Here is a 17,197-nt window from a genome sequence, read left to right as displayed (position 1 = left end):
GAATATTAGGATAGGAACAGATATCTCTTCCGAACTGTGTACGCCGGGTAAAGAAAACGTCTTCAACTAATGCTTAGGCATCAGGACTGGGCAGGCGAGTTTCTTCTTCTGAACGAACTAAATCGTCAGGGAGTAGATATTTCCAACTGATCTGATGTATCAGAGGGCTTGCTCCTTCGGAAGATCTATAGAGATCCGGAGGCGGTTCCTTCAACTGAGCTGGATATCAGGATAGGAACAAATATCTTCCACCGATCTGGGGGCATCGGGAATAGGAATGTCTTTGAACTGATCTGAGCTATGCCAGAAAATAAGTAGAACAATCCTCTTCTGATTCAAAACATCAGGATAAGCGCCTGTAATGACTAGGCGAATATTGCTCTCTAGGGAGCATTTGAATCTGGATAACTGTCCTGCAGAAAGAAACATATATGATATGATTTATGCATGATGCATGTATGAATGTTTATAGAATAACGCTCCCGAGAAGGAAGACGCTACACGCTTTTGAGAATGCTATGCAAATGATGCATGATCCGAACGTTGCTTAGGGAGGCAGCAGATGAGCACTGAATTGCTGAAGAAGTTCTGGGGAGAGTATAGAACTCTGCGGGGATGACAAGATGAGTGATCAAGGGTCACGACTGCGAGCTGGAAAAGATGGATCAGAAATCTGCTGGAGACGATCAAATCTAGGCGCGAGCTCTGGTTGGGGAATAAATCCTGCTTGGGGATATGAACATCCCAAATGACTGCTTGGGGAATACCTTGGCAACTTCATTGGAGAAGCAAATTCTCAACATTCTGGGGATGCGGAGATAAGAGCAAGTCATGAAGATAACTCTGATGGGGAGTGACAAACTAGCTTGCGTATGACGCATTCCGCTGGGAAAATCCTTGAAGGAAACAGATTCTGCTGAGGATGCATGCGAATCTCTGCTGAGGAAAGACTCGGTGGGGAAGATGAATACTTCTGCACAAAGATCCACTGATGAGATGAGGAATCCGTTGGGGATAAGGAATCCGGCATAAGAATCTTTTGCTAAGATCACTCCACTGGGGAATAAGATGACTCTCCTGGGGAAAACGGGTCAATCCGTTGGGGAGAGAAACGCTCTACTGGGGAGAACGAGGAACTCGGGCAAGGAACCTCATTAAGAGCTAGCTGGGGAGTCAGACACCATTCCATCATGATTCAACTGGGGAGAAAGCATTCCGTCGGGAATAAGGCTTCTGGAGCATAGAGAATGCATTAAGATGTGCTTTACTGAGGATATGAGAATCCTGGAGTAAAGAAAGTCCCATCTGAAAGTACTCAGCTGGGGAATGAGAATCTTTCATTAAGAAACACTCGGCTGGGGAGTGAGAATCTCTCATGATTAAGTCCGCCGATATGCTGATACGAAGCGCTTGCAAGCATGTACCTGCGAGACAAACAAATACAAATGCCCCAGGATATAGCATGGTATCTTAGCCTGCCATCCCAGTTACACAAAACTTCGAAGTAGATTCAAAGGTTTCATTTCTAATCATGTATTGTAAAAGCAATGCAGTTTTCATATGCAAAGTTTAACACAAACTTAGGACGTTTTATGCAAACAAAACGGTAAAAGAAAACAGTTGTTTAAGATAAAAAGGATCTTTATTAATTGCAAAAGGAATGCTCATAAAAGAGCGAACACTTTTCAGAAGTAGTTCCTAGTAAGAGGTAACCACACATTTATTGAGTACAAGAGAAATGGCAATGTGAAACGGATATCCATTGGTTTCGATCCCGCTATCACTTTTATAACTCCGACGCTCTCATCTCCTTGCTTTGGAAGACCGTACTCATTAGGATTGATCACTGCCCGATTTAACAACTGATTGATATGACATCACCAAACTTGTGGACCCGACGGGGTTTGTGAGCGCCTTTAGGGATTTGAGTTGCCAGCGATGCAAACTCAAGAACACAGAGTCTTGCTTATCCCTCGGTCGGGAGCCCTAAACAAAGTGAGTGGATGTTGTGCATGCTTTAGGGATTTGAGCTGCCCGGTGCAAACTCAAGAACACGGAGTCTTGCTTATCCCTCGGTCGGGAGCCCTAAACACGACGATTGGAATTAGAAAATGCTTTAGGGATTTGAGCTGCCAGGTGCAAACTCAAGAACACGGAGTCTTGCTTATCCCTCGGTCGGGAGCCCTAAGCATGTATGAAGAGTGATTGCCAAGGTGGCATGCGAGATGTAGTCGTTCGCTTTTGTCCCTTTTTTGCCTAAGCCGCCCTTTCGGGTTTTCAACTTAGCGGGTGTATTTGTTTCTTTTTCATTCTTTTGCCTGATTCATTTTATTTTCCCTTTTTTCTTTTTTTTCTTCTTTTTTTTTTGTTGTTCTTTCTTTTTTTTCTTTCTTTTTTTCTTTTTTTCTTTTTCAGGTCTATGCGAAGTATTTTTTGACTACATCTGCGTTCACAGGGTGCGGAAAGTTCTCGCCATCCATCGTTGCAAGCATCATGGCACCGCCAGAGAACACTTTCTGCACAACAAAGGGGCCTTCATACGTCGGAGTCCACTTGCCTCGAGGATCGCCTTGAGGGAGAATGATTCTTTTGAGTACCAGATCACCTGGTTTGTAGCTTTGGGGTCGCACCCGCTTGTCAAAAGCTTTTCTCATCTTCTTTTGGTATACCTGACCATGACCAATAGTCGCTAAGCGCTTCTCATCAATGAGGTTTAACTGATCCAAACGATTTTGCACCCATTCTGACTCGTCAAGCTCGACGTCTTTCATAACCCTCAGGGAAGGAATCTCAACTTCAACAGGCAGTACTGCTTCCATGCCGTAAACAAGTGAGAAAGGAGTTGCCCCAGTCGATGTACGCACGGAGGTGCGATAACCATGCAAGGCGAAAGGGAGCATCTCATGCCAATCTCGGTAGGACACTACCATCTTCTGTACAATCTTCTTAATGTTCTTGTTGGCCGCTTCAACAGCGCCATTCATCTTCGGACGATACGGGGAAGAATTGTGATGCTTGATCTTGAAGGACTCACAAAGCTCCTTCATCAACTTATTATTAAGATTCGATCCATTATCAGTAATGATCTTCTCAGGAATCCCATAACGACAGATTATGTTGTGTTTGATAAAGCGAGTAATCACTTGTTTGGTAACATTCGCATAAGATGCGGCTTCAACCCACTTGGTGAAGTAATCGATGGCAACCAAAATGAAGCGATGTCCATTAGAAGCAGTAGGCTTAATCTCTCCAATCATGTCAATGCCCCACATTGCAAAAGGCCACGGAGAAGTCAAGACATTCAAAGGCACAGGCGGCACGTGCACTTTATCAGCATAGATCTGGCACTTGTGACAAATTCTGACATGGTTATGACAATCAATTTCCATAGTGGACCAATAGTAACCAGCCCTCAAGATCTTCTTAGCCATTGTATGCCCACTAGAATGGGTACCAAACTCGCCTTCGTGCATTTCTTCTATGATTTTTGAAGCTTCCTCCTTCACAACACATCGGAGCAACACACCGTCATGATGCCTTTTGTACAATACCCCACCGTTGAGGTAAAACTTAGCTGCAAACCTTCTCAGAAACTTCTTATCAGTCACCGACGCTTCGGGAGGATACTCTTGAGTTTCGAGGAACTTTTTGATATCATGATACCATGGATTTCCATCCAGTTCAACATCAGCCTCAAAGCAGAATGCCGGCTCATCCAACCTGTTGATGGTGATGTTAGGTGCTTCATTGGCCCATTTCACTTTGAACATGGAAGCCAAAGTAGCGAGAGCATCAGCAAGATTGTTCTCTTCTCTAGAAATATGCTCGAATGTGATCTCATCAAAATACGGAATGAGTCTCATCACATGCTCCCTGTACGGGATCAGATTCTGATGGCGAGTTTCCCAATCTCCATTGATCTGGCTAATGAAAAGATTGGAATCCCCATAAACTTTCAAGTATTTGATTCGCAAATCGATCGCAGCTTCGATACCATAAATGCAGGCTTCATACTCAGCCATATTATTAGTGCAATCAAAACAGATTCTGGCTGTAAACGGAATATGAAAACCTGAAGGAGAAGTAATTACAGCTCCAACACCATTCCCGAGTGCATTAGAGGCACCATCGAACACGAGCGTCCATCGCGATCCTGGTTCGGGTCCTTCCTCTGGTCCGGGAATGTTACAATCTCTGATGTACAGAACATCCTCATCGGGGAATTCAAACTTCATCGGTTCATAATCTTCGACCGGCTGATGCGCCAGATAATCTGCCAACACACTACCTTTGATGGCTTTCTGGGTAGTATACTGGATATCATATTCAGTCAAAATCATTTGCCACCTGGCTACTCTTCCGGAAAGAGCGGGCTTCTCAAAAACATACTTGATAGGATCCATCTTGGAAATCAATAAGGTGGTGTGAACCAACATATACTGCCTCAGCCGGCGAGCAGCCCACACCAAAGCACAACAAGTTTTCTCGAGCAGTGAGTATCGGGATTCACAGTCGGTAAACTTTTTGCTAAGGTAGTATATTGCATGCTCTTTTCGGCCAGACTCGTCATGTTGACCCAGCACACATCCCATTGAATTTTCAAGAACTGTGAGGTACATAATCAAAGGCCTTCCTGGAACTGGAGGCATTAGTATCGGAGGTTCTTGCAGATACTCTTTCACTTTTTCAAATGCTTTTTGACAATCATTATTCCACCTGGCCGTCTGATCATTTCTTAGTAATTTGAATATTGGTTCACAAGTGGCCGTAAGATGAGAGATGAATCTAGCAATGTAGTTCAATCTCCCTAAGAAACCACGAACCTCTTTTTCTGTTCCCGGCTCAGGCATCTCTTGTATAGCTTTTATTTTCGCAGGATCGACCTCAATACCTTTTCCACTAACAACAAAGCCCAACAACTTTCCGGATCGCACTCCGAAAGTGCATTTATTTGGATTCAACCTCAGTCTGAATTCCCGAAGCCTTTCAAACAACTTCTGCAAGTGAACCAAGTGCTCTTCTTCAGTATGAGATTTTGCAATCATGTCATCCACATACACTTCAATCTCTTTGTGAATCATGTCGTGAAAAAGAGTCACCATGGTGCGCTGATACGTTGCCCCTGCGTTTTTCAACCCAAAAGGCATGACTTTATAGCAGAAAGTTCCCCACGGTGTGATAAACGTTGTTTTCTCCATGTCTTCTGGTGCCATCTTGATTTGATTGTACCCAGAGAAGCCATCCATAAAGGAAAACACTTTGAAATGAGCAGTATTATCCACCAACACATCAATGTGAGGAAGAGGAAAATCATCTTTCGGACTCGCCCTATTCAAATCTCTATAGTCAACACACATCCTGACCTTTCCGTCCTTCTTAGGTACAGGAACAATATTCGCAACCCATGGCGGGTAATTCACCACTTGCAAGAAGCCAGCATCAAACTGTTTCTCAACCTCTTTCTTAATCTTCTCCGACATATCTGGGCGAGTCCTTCGAAGCTTCTACTTGACAGGAGGACTATCTTCCTTGAGAGGTAGACGGTGTACCACAATATTTGTATCGAGACCAGGCATATCCTCATAGGACCAAGCAAAGATATCTGCATACTCTTTCAACATAGCAATAAGCCTCCGTTTCACACTATTCTCCAGCGCAGCCCCTATCTTGACTTCTCGGACTTGCTCTTTAGTGCCAACATTTACCATCTCGATTGCTTCCTGATGCGGCTGTATCACTTTCTTTTCTTCTTGTTTCAACAATCTGGCCAACTCATCGGGAAGGTCACAATCTTCATAAGCTTCCTCCTCGGCTTGGTAGATCGGATTGTCAAAATCATAATAAGCAATAGCGGAACTGTTACCAATGGAATCCGTGGTGGTGGAGCATCTGCATAATTGAGGCTTTTATTTTAGTTTTTTTTATTTATTTATTAAGCTATGTGCAAGTGGGTGTAAAAGGAAACATTGCCATTTAAATAAAAACATTTAAAAGAAAGACAAGGAACAAAACATTTGAATGCAAAAACGTCCTTTTATTTCATGAATACTTTGAAAATGCGAACTGCATGGCCCTACAAATGATTCACTACGCCTTGGGCAGAGCGTAGGAATTATTGCATGATAAGAAAAGTAAAAACAAGAAAATTACTCCTGAGCCTGCGTGACTTGAATGACATCTTCAATCGTCCAGTTGTTGAGCTTTGTTCCAGGAATACTTGGGCGGATCCAGCTATCAAAATCACAGTCACTATCCACCTCTTCACCCTTGACAATGGCATTGACCTTACCATCTTGGATGACGCCACCCCTCACAAACCTGACTGGAGTGAAACTTGATGTTGGAGACGTAAAGCTTTGCCTACCAGGGTTGAAACCGAGACCATTTTTATTGAACTTAGGGCGCACATCAATCATCTGTCCCCACCCCTCACTTTTACCAGTTTCCACAACCACCTGTGCATCCTTCAAGGAAGACATAATCGTTTCCGGCTTCTTTAACTCACAAAGAGGGGTTTTCACAGCATTCACAGCCTCAAACGCTTGGAACGGCGTCTCATGTATTTCACCTTCGATCTCTACATATTGGAAAGAGGACAAGTGACTCACGATATAATCTTCTTCACCACAAACCGTCACCACTTTACCGTCAACCGGATACTTCAACTTCTGATGAAGAGTGGATGTCACAGCACCAGCCTTGTGAATCCATGGTCGTCCCAACAGACAGCAGTAAGCGGGTTGAATATCCATCACATAAAAGGTTGTGGTAAAGATCTGAGGACCCACTTGGATTGGTAGATCTACCTCTCCGAACACAGACCTCCTTGAACCGTCAAACGCGCGCACCACCAATTCACTAGGCCTTAACTCCACACCAGCATAGTCAATTCTCATTAGAGCTGATTTGGGAAGCATGTTTAAAGAAGACCCAGTATCAACCAAAACACGGGACAAGGTCGTCCCCTTACACTCAATCGAAATATGCAAGGCCTTGTTATGGTTTCTCCCTTCTGGAGGAAGATCATGATCCGTAAATCCCAAACCATTTCCAGCGGAGATATTATTGGCTACCGCCTCTAGCTGATTCACAGATATTTCATGCGGGACGTAAGCACCATTCAGAATTCTTAAGAGAGCATCTCTATGACCTTCTGAACACATCAACAGTTGCAAGATGGAAATCTTTGACTGGGTCTGACCCAACTGCTCAACAACTTTGTAATCAGACTTCTTGATGATTCTCAACAACTCTTCCACATCCTTGGAAGGCACAGCACTATCAGGTGGCCCATTATGAATCGGAGAATTCTGGACATCAGTCACCACTTGTTTGCCTTTGGCCTTAGCCAAAGCATCTGCATTGTTTTGTATTGGCTGAGGGGAGAACACCCTACCACTGCGAGTGATTCTACCAGTACCGGCAAAATTATCAGTGTTTGCAACTGCGGCTTCCACAGACTTCTCTTCGGAGAGCTCGCCCTCCTCCTTCGTGCCATAGTAATACACATCTGAACCATAATGCCAAGGGATGGCCTTCTCACTCTCATATGGAATAGGCCCTGGCACGGTAATCATCAACGCCGCTGGTTGCTCCTCATATGGGATACTAACAGGTATCTGAATAGGCACTTGGATACAGATTGGAACAACCGGCTCATAAGGAATTGAAATCACAGACACTTCACCACTCTCACTTTTCGCACCTCTCGACCTTCGATAAAATTGAAGAGGACCCTCATCAATCAGTTTTTGTACCATACTTTTTAAATCAGCACAACCTTCAGGCCGACTCTTGCAATTCTCACAATCCACACCACAACCCGGGAAGATGCCGCTATTGACCAGATGTTGCTTCACAGACACCAGAGGAAAAGTCAAACAGCCCACATCAGATACAACACTTGTCTCTTCACTCTCAATGGCATTCACACCCGAACCTCCATGAGTAGGCATCGGATTATTGACAATATTGGGTGTAGGAGTGAACTGAATTATCTTTTGATCCAACAAGTCCTGGACTTTATTCTTCAACGCAATACACCTCTCTGTATCATGTCCAGCAGCACCGGAATGAAAAGCACACCGCACATTCACATTGTAATTCGGAGATTGTGTGTCCGGAGCATTCGGAGCATCTCTCAAAGTAATCTTCTCAATCTTGAGCAAATGTTGCAACACCTGAGCATAGGTCATAGGAATCGGATCAATCTTTCGGTGAGGCCTGGTCCTAGGAGGATAGCGATCATTATTGGAACGATGTCCCTGCAGATGCTGTTGTTGTTGCGGCACTGGGATCATGAAAGCATTAACCTGTGAATTGTTTCTTCCTGAACCCCTTCTCCCATATATGGCATCCGCATTTCCTTCCTTCCTTCTGGCATAACCCTCAGTTTGTTTCTTACCACTAGGAGTATTAGAAGAAGCTCCTAACTGAATTTTCCCCATCTTTAGACCCATTTCAACACGTTCGCCATATCTCACCATCTCAGAAAAGTTGGCTGAAGCACTGCAAGCCAAATAATAGTGTCCAGATAGAGTACTTGTGAACATATCGATCATCTCACGCTCAGTCATAGGTGGTTGAACTCTTGCGGCTAACTCACGCCATTTCTGAGCGTACTCTTTGAAAGAGTCTTTAGACCCCTGAACCAAACTTTGCAACTGAGTCCTGTTGGGCGCCATATCAACATTGTACTGATAGTGCTTAATGAAAGCTTCGACAAGATCTCTCCAAGAATGGATATGAGTGCGCTCGAGTTGAACGTACCACTCCAAGGAAGCCCCAGCAAGACTATCTTGGAAGAAATGCATCAAGAAACCTTCGTCCTCTGAATAAACTGACATCTTGCGATAGTACGCTTTGACATGCGTCATGGGACAGGTAGCCCCATTGTACTTATCAAAAATCGGCACTTTGAACTTTGGAGGAACCCTTACGCCAGGAACCAATCCTAGATCAGTGATGTCCATACCAAGCACACCCTTACCCTCAACAGCTCGGAGACGTTCCTCAATCAGACGAATCTTACCACCATCATCCTGCACACCTTCAGCACTGTGCCTCGACAGTTGATCCACATTCTCGAAATCAAAGTCTTGATTTCCCCGATTATGATGACCTCTTCCTCCAAGGAGACGAGACGGAGGCGGCGGCGGAAACCCCTGATTCTGGTTGAAAGGATTATAAGGCACGTGGGCAGGCTGCCTGAACTCGTTCTCATCATGGTTGTTCTCAATCCGTCCGGATACGTCATCATATAACCCATATTGTCCTCCAACATTCTCAGTTCTCCTAGAATTCTCGACGAGAACTCTCAAATCCTCTTGACCTCTGGTGACGTTAGCCAACGCCTCCATAAATTGAGTCATCTGCGTGTTCATCTGTTCCATCAGTTGAGCTCGCATTTCAGCCATCTGTTCCTGTATCTGTTCCATTTGTCGCCTCTGATTGCCTCGAGTACCGTAACTGTGTGAAGAAGCAATTGCTGTTGAACAAAAGCCCAATCAGTTACCAAGAAAACATCTGGAATACCTGTTATGCATGCATGATAATATATGAAGTGCATGAATATGAATGCAAGCGACATGTTTAATATTTCCAAGTGTTCAACACATTGATTCGTAATTTCCAGCAAAATATAAGACCAAGCAATGGATTCCGCACAAGAACAAACATATCATATATTCATCAAAGTACGACATACAAGAAGTTCATTACAAATTTTCAAACAAAGATCCAGCCCAATAATCGATCCCATCAACAAGCCTGATGGTGATCAATAACAAAATAACCAGAAAACAAACATCGAACGAAACTCCCGAACATCGCTGATTTGGCTTCTGAGTGAGCCCTCAAGTGATCTCATCTTTCTCTTGAAGTTGATCTCTTAGAATCTGATTCTCTTTCAACACTTTGTCTAACCGGGCTTGACTTCCTTGGAGGTGACATTGTAGCCTCTTTCTCTGTGCATAGCCTTCATCGATTCTGTCATCACTGCGTTGAAGCAATGACGTTAAACTCGCTATTTCCGCCTCGTGTTGGATTTGCAACTCCTCTTTGGAAACCGCCATTTCATCAAGTTCCCGTTGTTTCTCTAAATACCTGGCTTCAGCTTCTTCTAACGCCTTCTTTAGTTCAGTAACCTCATCAGCAACAGTGATACCACCGTGTTGTCTCTTTTGTGCCTTGGCCTTTCTGCCAGAACCTTCACCGATCATTCTCAATTTACGACTCAAGTCCTTCTTCTCTTGATTGACGTCAAACAACTTCATACTCAAATCCAAGTTCTCTTTACGAAGTTGTTCATTGGCATCCGCTGTCTTCAGAAACTTTCCTACCGACATATCAACAGGAAAATCAGGACCATGCGTGTACAAAGGGTTCTCAAAAGGGAAAGGCAGCCCATTGTCTTTTGCTCTCTTCTCCACCCACTCCGTATAATCAGGATGAGCAATGCAATCTCTTTTCCCCAAATCCGCTTTGATTCTCACTCTGACATTAAACCATGCTCTGACAGCTCTCAGCAATTCAGTGGTGTCTTGCGATACATCATAGTACAAGGATTCTTTCACAAACCTGTCTTCGGGAGGACTAACCAGAGCAAAACCCAACTGACGCACAGCGAGACGTGGGTTATAATTAATACCACCTCTAACTCCTATGAGAGGAACGTTATGAAATGCCCCACATTCAGACACCATCTCGTCATCTTTCCAATCTAACTTTGGAGTATACCAGCGAATGTCCTTAGCCCTTAATCCCATCAATCTTTCCGCCCAGGTCAAGGAATCTTGAGTAGCTACGAAAGCTCCTTTGCAAGGCATATGACTATTAAACCACAAGTATAACAATGGAATGCAACAGTTCACGACACCTCCTTTTCCCTTATGGTTTCTAGAATGCACTGAATGATACACGTCCCCTAAGAGAGTAGGAACTGGGTTTCCTGTCATGAAAATGCGGATGGCATTTATATCCACAAATTTAGGTATGTTGGGAAACAAGACTATCCCATAGACACATAAGGCCAATAAAGCATTGAACCCTCTCCACGCTCCCTTGTCAGCAGCATCATGAGCTTCCTGCAACAAACACTCCAAGGGGAAACCAGAGCGTTTAACCTTAGATTCAAAATTAGCTTTCACCCATGACTGGCTCAAATAAAGAGCAGACGCCAATTGTTCAGACGACGGAACCTCCATAGTATTGTAAAACGGAGCCTGACGCTTGACTGGAACTCCCATCAGATATGAGTATTCCTCTAAGGTAGGCAACAACTGGAAGTCCACAAAAGTGAAGCAACGTAAAGAAGGCTCGTAAAACTGCAAGAGTGTGTGAATTCCCCTTTCCTGGTATTCAGTCAGAGGAGAGTCCAGAATATTCAATATCTTCCCATACTTTTTCTCAAAGTCAACTTTGTTTGCAGGCGGAGACCTCTCAGTTAAAGCTGGCAATGCCCCCAAGGAAATCTTCGCGAATTTGTATCCAACATTGCGACTCCTGTGCGGACTCATGGTGGGTAAACCTTTGCTCGAAATTAGAATCAATATGATGGAAACCTGGAAATAATAAACATGAATGTTAAAATGATGCAAAAGACAAAAAAAAAACATGTTATGCATATCATATATCTGGCCAATGCTGCGCTGATTTGCCAGTACCGACACGAAAGTATCAGGATCAAAGGTTTAACACTGCAACAGAACACCAAGAACCAAATATCCACCGAAAAAACCACCCTTGTTGTACCATGTTTGAATAGAATCCCAAAAGTAACAGGATCAAAGTTCCGCCGTCGCTTCAGAATACCAAAACATTGAGCCTAATGAGAACAGACCAAATAAAGGTCCGACCTCAAATCTGAACCAACGACATATCACACACAATGAGAACAGACCAAATAAAGGTCCGACCTCAAGTCTGAAGAAGCAAATGGTAGGTAGGAGCCAAGGTTTCCTGTCCCATCCCAAATCTCGCAGGTAGGAATCCTAAACACACACAGGATGTCCCTAATGGTCGCCAGGAATTTCGAACAAACAATGAGAGCGCCTGCCTACGGCAATAAGCATGCCGGACAGAGATCGCCTCACCGAGTTCTCTCCTGGTTGTGGTATGCTATGCTAACTCTACGTGCCATGCGCCACGAGAGCCAACATAACTATCCACGCTAATCTAAGTGTATACTTGGTCTGTGTAATGGACCTTTTACCTCATAGTAACATCCCGCCCGCCAAAAAACAACCAGCCAGCACAGCAGTATATCCAGAATATGGAAAGCGGTAAACACATAGATGCAAATGCATGCAAGCAGTATATACAAATGATGCGAGTAATAAACACACAAACAACCACAGAAGAGAAAGCGGTAAACACATAAATGCAAATGCATGCAAGCAGTATATACAATGATGATAACCGTAAACACACAAACACCCACAGAAAGGAAATCAAGCAAGAACTAGGAACGACACTCGGATAGTCCCCAGTGAAGTCGCCAGCTGAAGCAACTGGAAAACTCATCGAAACAAATACAATGAAGTCGCCATCGAACATATATTTATCCTACAATAAGGAATGGAAAATATCGAAGAAAACCAAAAAAACATGCAATGGTCTCAGAGAAAGGGTAAGGGTGTCTGTTACGTGAGGGGAAGGTATTAGCACCCCTCACGTCTATGGTACTCCACAGGATCCATTCTTGCTAATTTTCTAATCTAAGGGTATGTGTGTGTATGTATCATGCTATGTGTAAAAGGAAACATGCAATGGAAGATGTACAAATAAGAGGAAACATGCAAATAATAGGAAAATAAGATAAGAAAAGGCCGAACAAAATAAAGGAAAAGAGAAAAGATCGCTCGCTAGGGTGTTCGTACCCTATGCCTACGTACCTCCAATGTGCAATGGAGAAATCAGAGCGCCGTAGTTCGGCCCAAATGTTTCTGTTTCTATCTCAATTCGCGTCTCCTAGAGAAACGGAACCGAGCACCCTAAGGGAGCATGCAAACAAGGAGCGTCACAAAGATCCTAGCAAACATGACATGTGAACAGGCATCACAAATAAAAACAGGCGAACAGGCATCGCACATAGAAAACAGACGTGTAACAGGCATACACGAATGTGCAAGTGTGTGAACAGGCATCACAAGTGATAACGCGAACAGGCATCGCAAACAACATGTAACAGGCATACATGTGCAAGTGTGTGAACAAGCATCACAAAGATATCATACTAACAGGCATAGCAGATAAGAAGATAGTGAACAAGCATCACAAAGATATCATACTAACAGGCATAGCAGATAAGAAGATAGTGAACAAGCATCACAAGCATATGGCACACAATCGAGTTCCGCTCGAGAAACAAACAAACTACCGAAGTAGTAAACAATGCAAATGCAACACACAAACGAGCTCAGCTCGTAAAGCAAGCAAACTACTGAAGTAGTGACCTGGGGACAGGGGAAGATGTTCTAGCTAACGGGGAAAGTCCTCCGAAGCCACCGTCCACGGGGAAAGTCCTCCGAGACGGTTGAACAAGAGAATAACTAGAAATAAACGTTCCAGCTAACGGGGAAAGTCCTCCGAAGCTACCATCCACGGGGAAAGTCCTCCGAGATGGTCGAACAAGCAAATGACGGGAAATAAACGTTCTAGCTAACGGGGAAAGTCCTCCGAAGCTACCATCCACGGGGAAAGTCCTCCGAGATGGTCGAACAAGCAAATAACTGGAAATAAACGTTCTAGCTAACGGGGAAAGTCCTCCGAAGCTACCATCCACGGGGAAAGTCCTCCGAGATGGTCGAACAAGCAAATAACTGGAAATAAACGTTCTAGCTAACGGGAAAAGTCCTCCGAAGCTACCATCCACGGGGAAAGTCCTCCGAGATGGTTGAACAAGCAAATAACTGGAAATAAACTAAAAACGGTAAACAAACAAAAACAGAGCCTCTTTCGAGGGCTTGGCCAGATGAATGCCTAGGTCCTACTTCTCATGGCAAATATGATGCTGCATGCCTACCCTACTTCTCATGGCAAGATATGGTACTCGAATAAGTAAAAGGGAAGGAACCGTACCGTACGGATAGCAAGTCCGTAATGAGCTAGCAAGCGTAAGCAGAGAAATCCGGGAATATCGCGTAGCAACTGTCCACAAGCAATAAGCAACATCAGGAATCCGTAAAAGCAACATATCAAAGCACTGCGACGTCGCGAAAATAAATCGCACGTCGCGTATAGCCATATATCAGCACCATCGTGCGACACCTACAAGCAAACACACGGTACATATAGACAATTATCAAAGTGTCGTATCCCACAAATAAAGTGGAACACGAAGCAGCTCGCATCAACTAAGGAACTCCCGGATGTACCTTGCACACACTTAGCAAATGTGTCAGAGATAACAAAAGTGCAACCTGAAGTTGCGGCACAATTGAAAATGATAGAACAAAACCACATGCACACAAATGATATGCAGAACTAACCCTAAGTAGCCTACGTGATAGAAAGAGTATGCAAATATTAAAAGAATATGAATGTAAATGAAATTTGAAGAAAAATTACGCATGTCAATTGAATCCGGAAACTAGTGAAAACGGTATGAACTATTAAAAAAATAAAAGTCATCGGAATTAAACAAAAACTACACGGTTACCATAAAACGTGTCAAGGAATTCGAAAACACACTCGAAAATTATTAAATCGGCCCGGAGGCGCGACTTTCGAGGCGGGGCAGAAGCAAAATCAATGGAAAAGGTCGGCCGAAACCGAAAATAAAGCATTTAAACAGTTCCAAACAACATATTCTACTCAAGAAACACTATTCATACGCTAAAAAACACTAAGCGAATCAAAAGATGTGGTGTTTTCAAGTAAAGCCGATGTATCACGTATTCACTTTGCAAAATTGAGAAAAAGAGAGAGAACAAATACACTTAAGAAAAACCAGCACCTATTACTAATGATTAGCATTCATATAAAGTCTATTTTACCTATTGAATTCACAATTAAACACTAAACAGCAAGCACAACAATTAATTTTCTTTCATATCTTTAGGAAACAAAACAAAATGAAGAGATGCACTAACAAGCACATAAACAAAATTCTGCATTAAGAAGTTCTAAAACAGCCCCAAAAAAGTTCCTTAGAAACACACCTAAACACAAGAAAGTGGTTCATGGTACCTTGCACAAGATAGCATATAATTGACATGTTGAAAATTAGAATCAAGCATAGTTTCAAGTAAGCACAAAGTATCAAATCCTCAACAATTAGAGTTCTCAACAATTAAACATAAGGTGTTACTAATATTCAAGACCAAGTCAAATGCACAACAATTCACATAAGCATGGTACCATTTAATTTTCAGCACCTCTACTTGCTCTAATTAGCACCGAAACACTAATATCATTACCAATTTTCATGCTCTAACAAGTTGCAATGAACTTAAAGCAATACTATTATCAACTGTCCATTAAATTTCCAGCATTTCAACACCATTAAAACTCATCATTCTCTCAAATTACATGTTAACAACACCTCCATCCATCATAGAAATTTCCAGCATCAAATATCCACCAAATGAGCAATAAGATTCACATTATTAATCACTAAAACAACACCAAAAATCCAGCATCTATATACTTTTATACAAACACATTTCAAAGCACTTTTATGAGTTAAAAAGATAAGTTGCAACCACAATTAGTTCCTAAAAAAAAACTGCATTATGTAACTTCCCAAAACAGTCCCGAAAAAACACTTAAACATACACAAACTCAAAGTATTAGCTCATGGTAAATGATACACAAAGCAAAGAAATGAAAATTCACCTATGACATGGTTCTCAAGTAAACACAATACCTTCCATCCTTAACAATATCTTTCAATTTAGAGCAATCCAACACAACACAATCAACAACTCAAGAGAACATCTTTATGTAAAAAAAAACATAAGCAATATTAAAGAGTCAACAATTAAGCTACACAGTCGGTTCCACATATCCATGACAGTGAGTGCCAAATATCTAACATGTACTACTAGCACCAAGCTACACAAGTTAATCACAAACAAACATTATCCTTCCTCATTAACATCTAGCTTAAGCAACAATCAAGAATTAATCACAAATGGATTTCTACTCATGCTTTTTATTCCATGATCGAGAATACCACTAATGTCATAATTATTTATTCCATTGCCGTCAAACAAATCCTCAAACCAATTTTCATCATCATTCATTGTTCAAACTTGCAATTAAACATCGATATCCTCACTGATTAGTATCATCATCAACACTATTTTTAATATCTACTTCCATTCAATTGCTCATCGTGATAACATCTCATAACAAAAATTCAGCAACAATTAGACTTAATCAATGCGACGGCATCACCGAACTCATGACACAGACACTAACAAGAACACCAAAATTATCATAGACAATGAATCGAACACCTTATATGCACATATTTAGTTTATAGAGTACTGTAAACGAATCAACAACAATTATATCCTCTACAATGATTCCAGAACTAATCACAATCATCATTCCGCCTTATACTCGAGTCACGACAATTAGCAAGATCAGGGAGTTACCGAAAATGAGAAGGAGATCGGAGAACACGGATAGGAGGAGGTACGTTGTGCCGGAGATTGATCGGAGGAAGAAACAACCGAAGTCGCGATCCGCAGAGAAGTTGGAAGAGCGTCGCGGCTAGCAGTTGCGTGACGGAAGAAGGCTGGCGAGCTCGGCTGGTGTGGAGGATTGAAGCCGCCGAAAGTGGTGATCACTGGCTAGTAGCAGTGCGATCCGAAAAAAGAATCGAGAAGAAGATTTGAGATCTCATGTTTTTGTGCTTTTGTGGAATGCTATGAAATTCATAGTGTTCTTGAGTTTTTTCTATCTTTTTGGTATTTTGATTCTAGAGAGAAGTGAGAGAGAATTGGTTTTTTGTTTGTGTAGAGAGAGAATGGAAATTGATGAATGAATGAAAATTGGGACAAAAATGAATATATAGTGTAAGTATAAATTGTCCGAAATACCCTCAACGTATCCCTTTTTAGCTAATTTTCGAGGAAATATTATTTGATGCGAAATTCGGAGATGAGACCAATTCCACTATGAAGATGACCAAATTTGTGACTCGTAGCCGTGAGAATCGTCTCAATCCGACGAACGGTGAGGAAAT

General features: G+C 42.5%; 1 protein-coding gene across 2 annotated transcripts; it reads right to left on the bottom strand.

Moving 5' to 3' along the window:
• Positions 1-5,504: 5,504 nt before the first annotated feature.
• Positions 5,505-17,117, bottom strand: LOC131601500 (uncharacterized). Of its 2 annotated transcripts, XM_058873334.1 has the most exons (4): positions 16,605-17,116; positions 14,080-14,148; positions 6,151-9,487; positions 5,505-5,889 (listed from the first exon to the last, which is right to left on the bottom strand). In XM_058873334.1, the coding sequence occupies exons 3-4, from the start codon at positions 9,435-9,437 to the stop codon at positions 5,505-5,507; spliced, it is 3,672 nt and encodes a 1,223-aa protein (XP_058729317.1). In that variant the 5' UTR covers positions 9,438-9,487; positions 14,080-14,148; positions 16,605-17,116. The 2 variants fall into 2 exon arrangements, with proteins under 2 accessions (XP_058729317.1, XP_058729316.1); XM_058873333.1 differs by having other exon boundaries at positions 14,080-17,117.
• Positions 17,118-17,197: the final 80 nt, after the last annotated feature.

This window comes from Vicia villosa, linkage group LG5 (assembly GCF_029867415.1).
Source record: "Vicia villosa cultivar HV-30 ecotype Madison, WI linkage group LG5, Vvil1.0, whole genome shotgun sequence".
NCBI lineage: Eukaryota > Viridiplantae > Streptophyta > Magnoliopsida > Fabales > Fabaceae > Vicia > Vicia villosa.
This window is presented reverse-complemented; position numbering and strand designations above follow the sequence as displayed.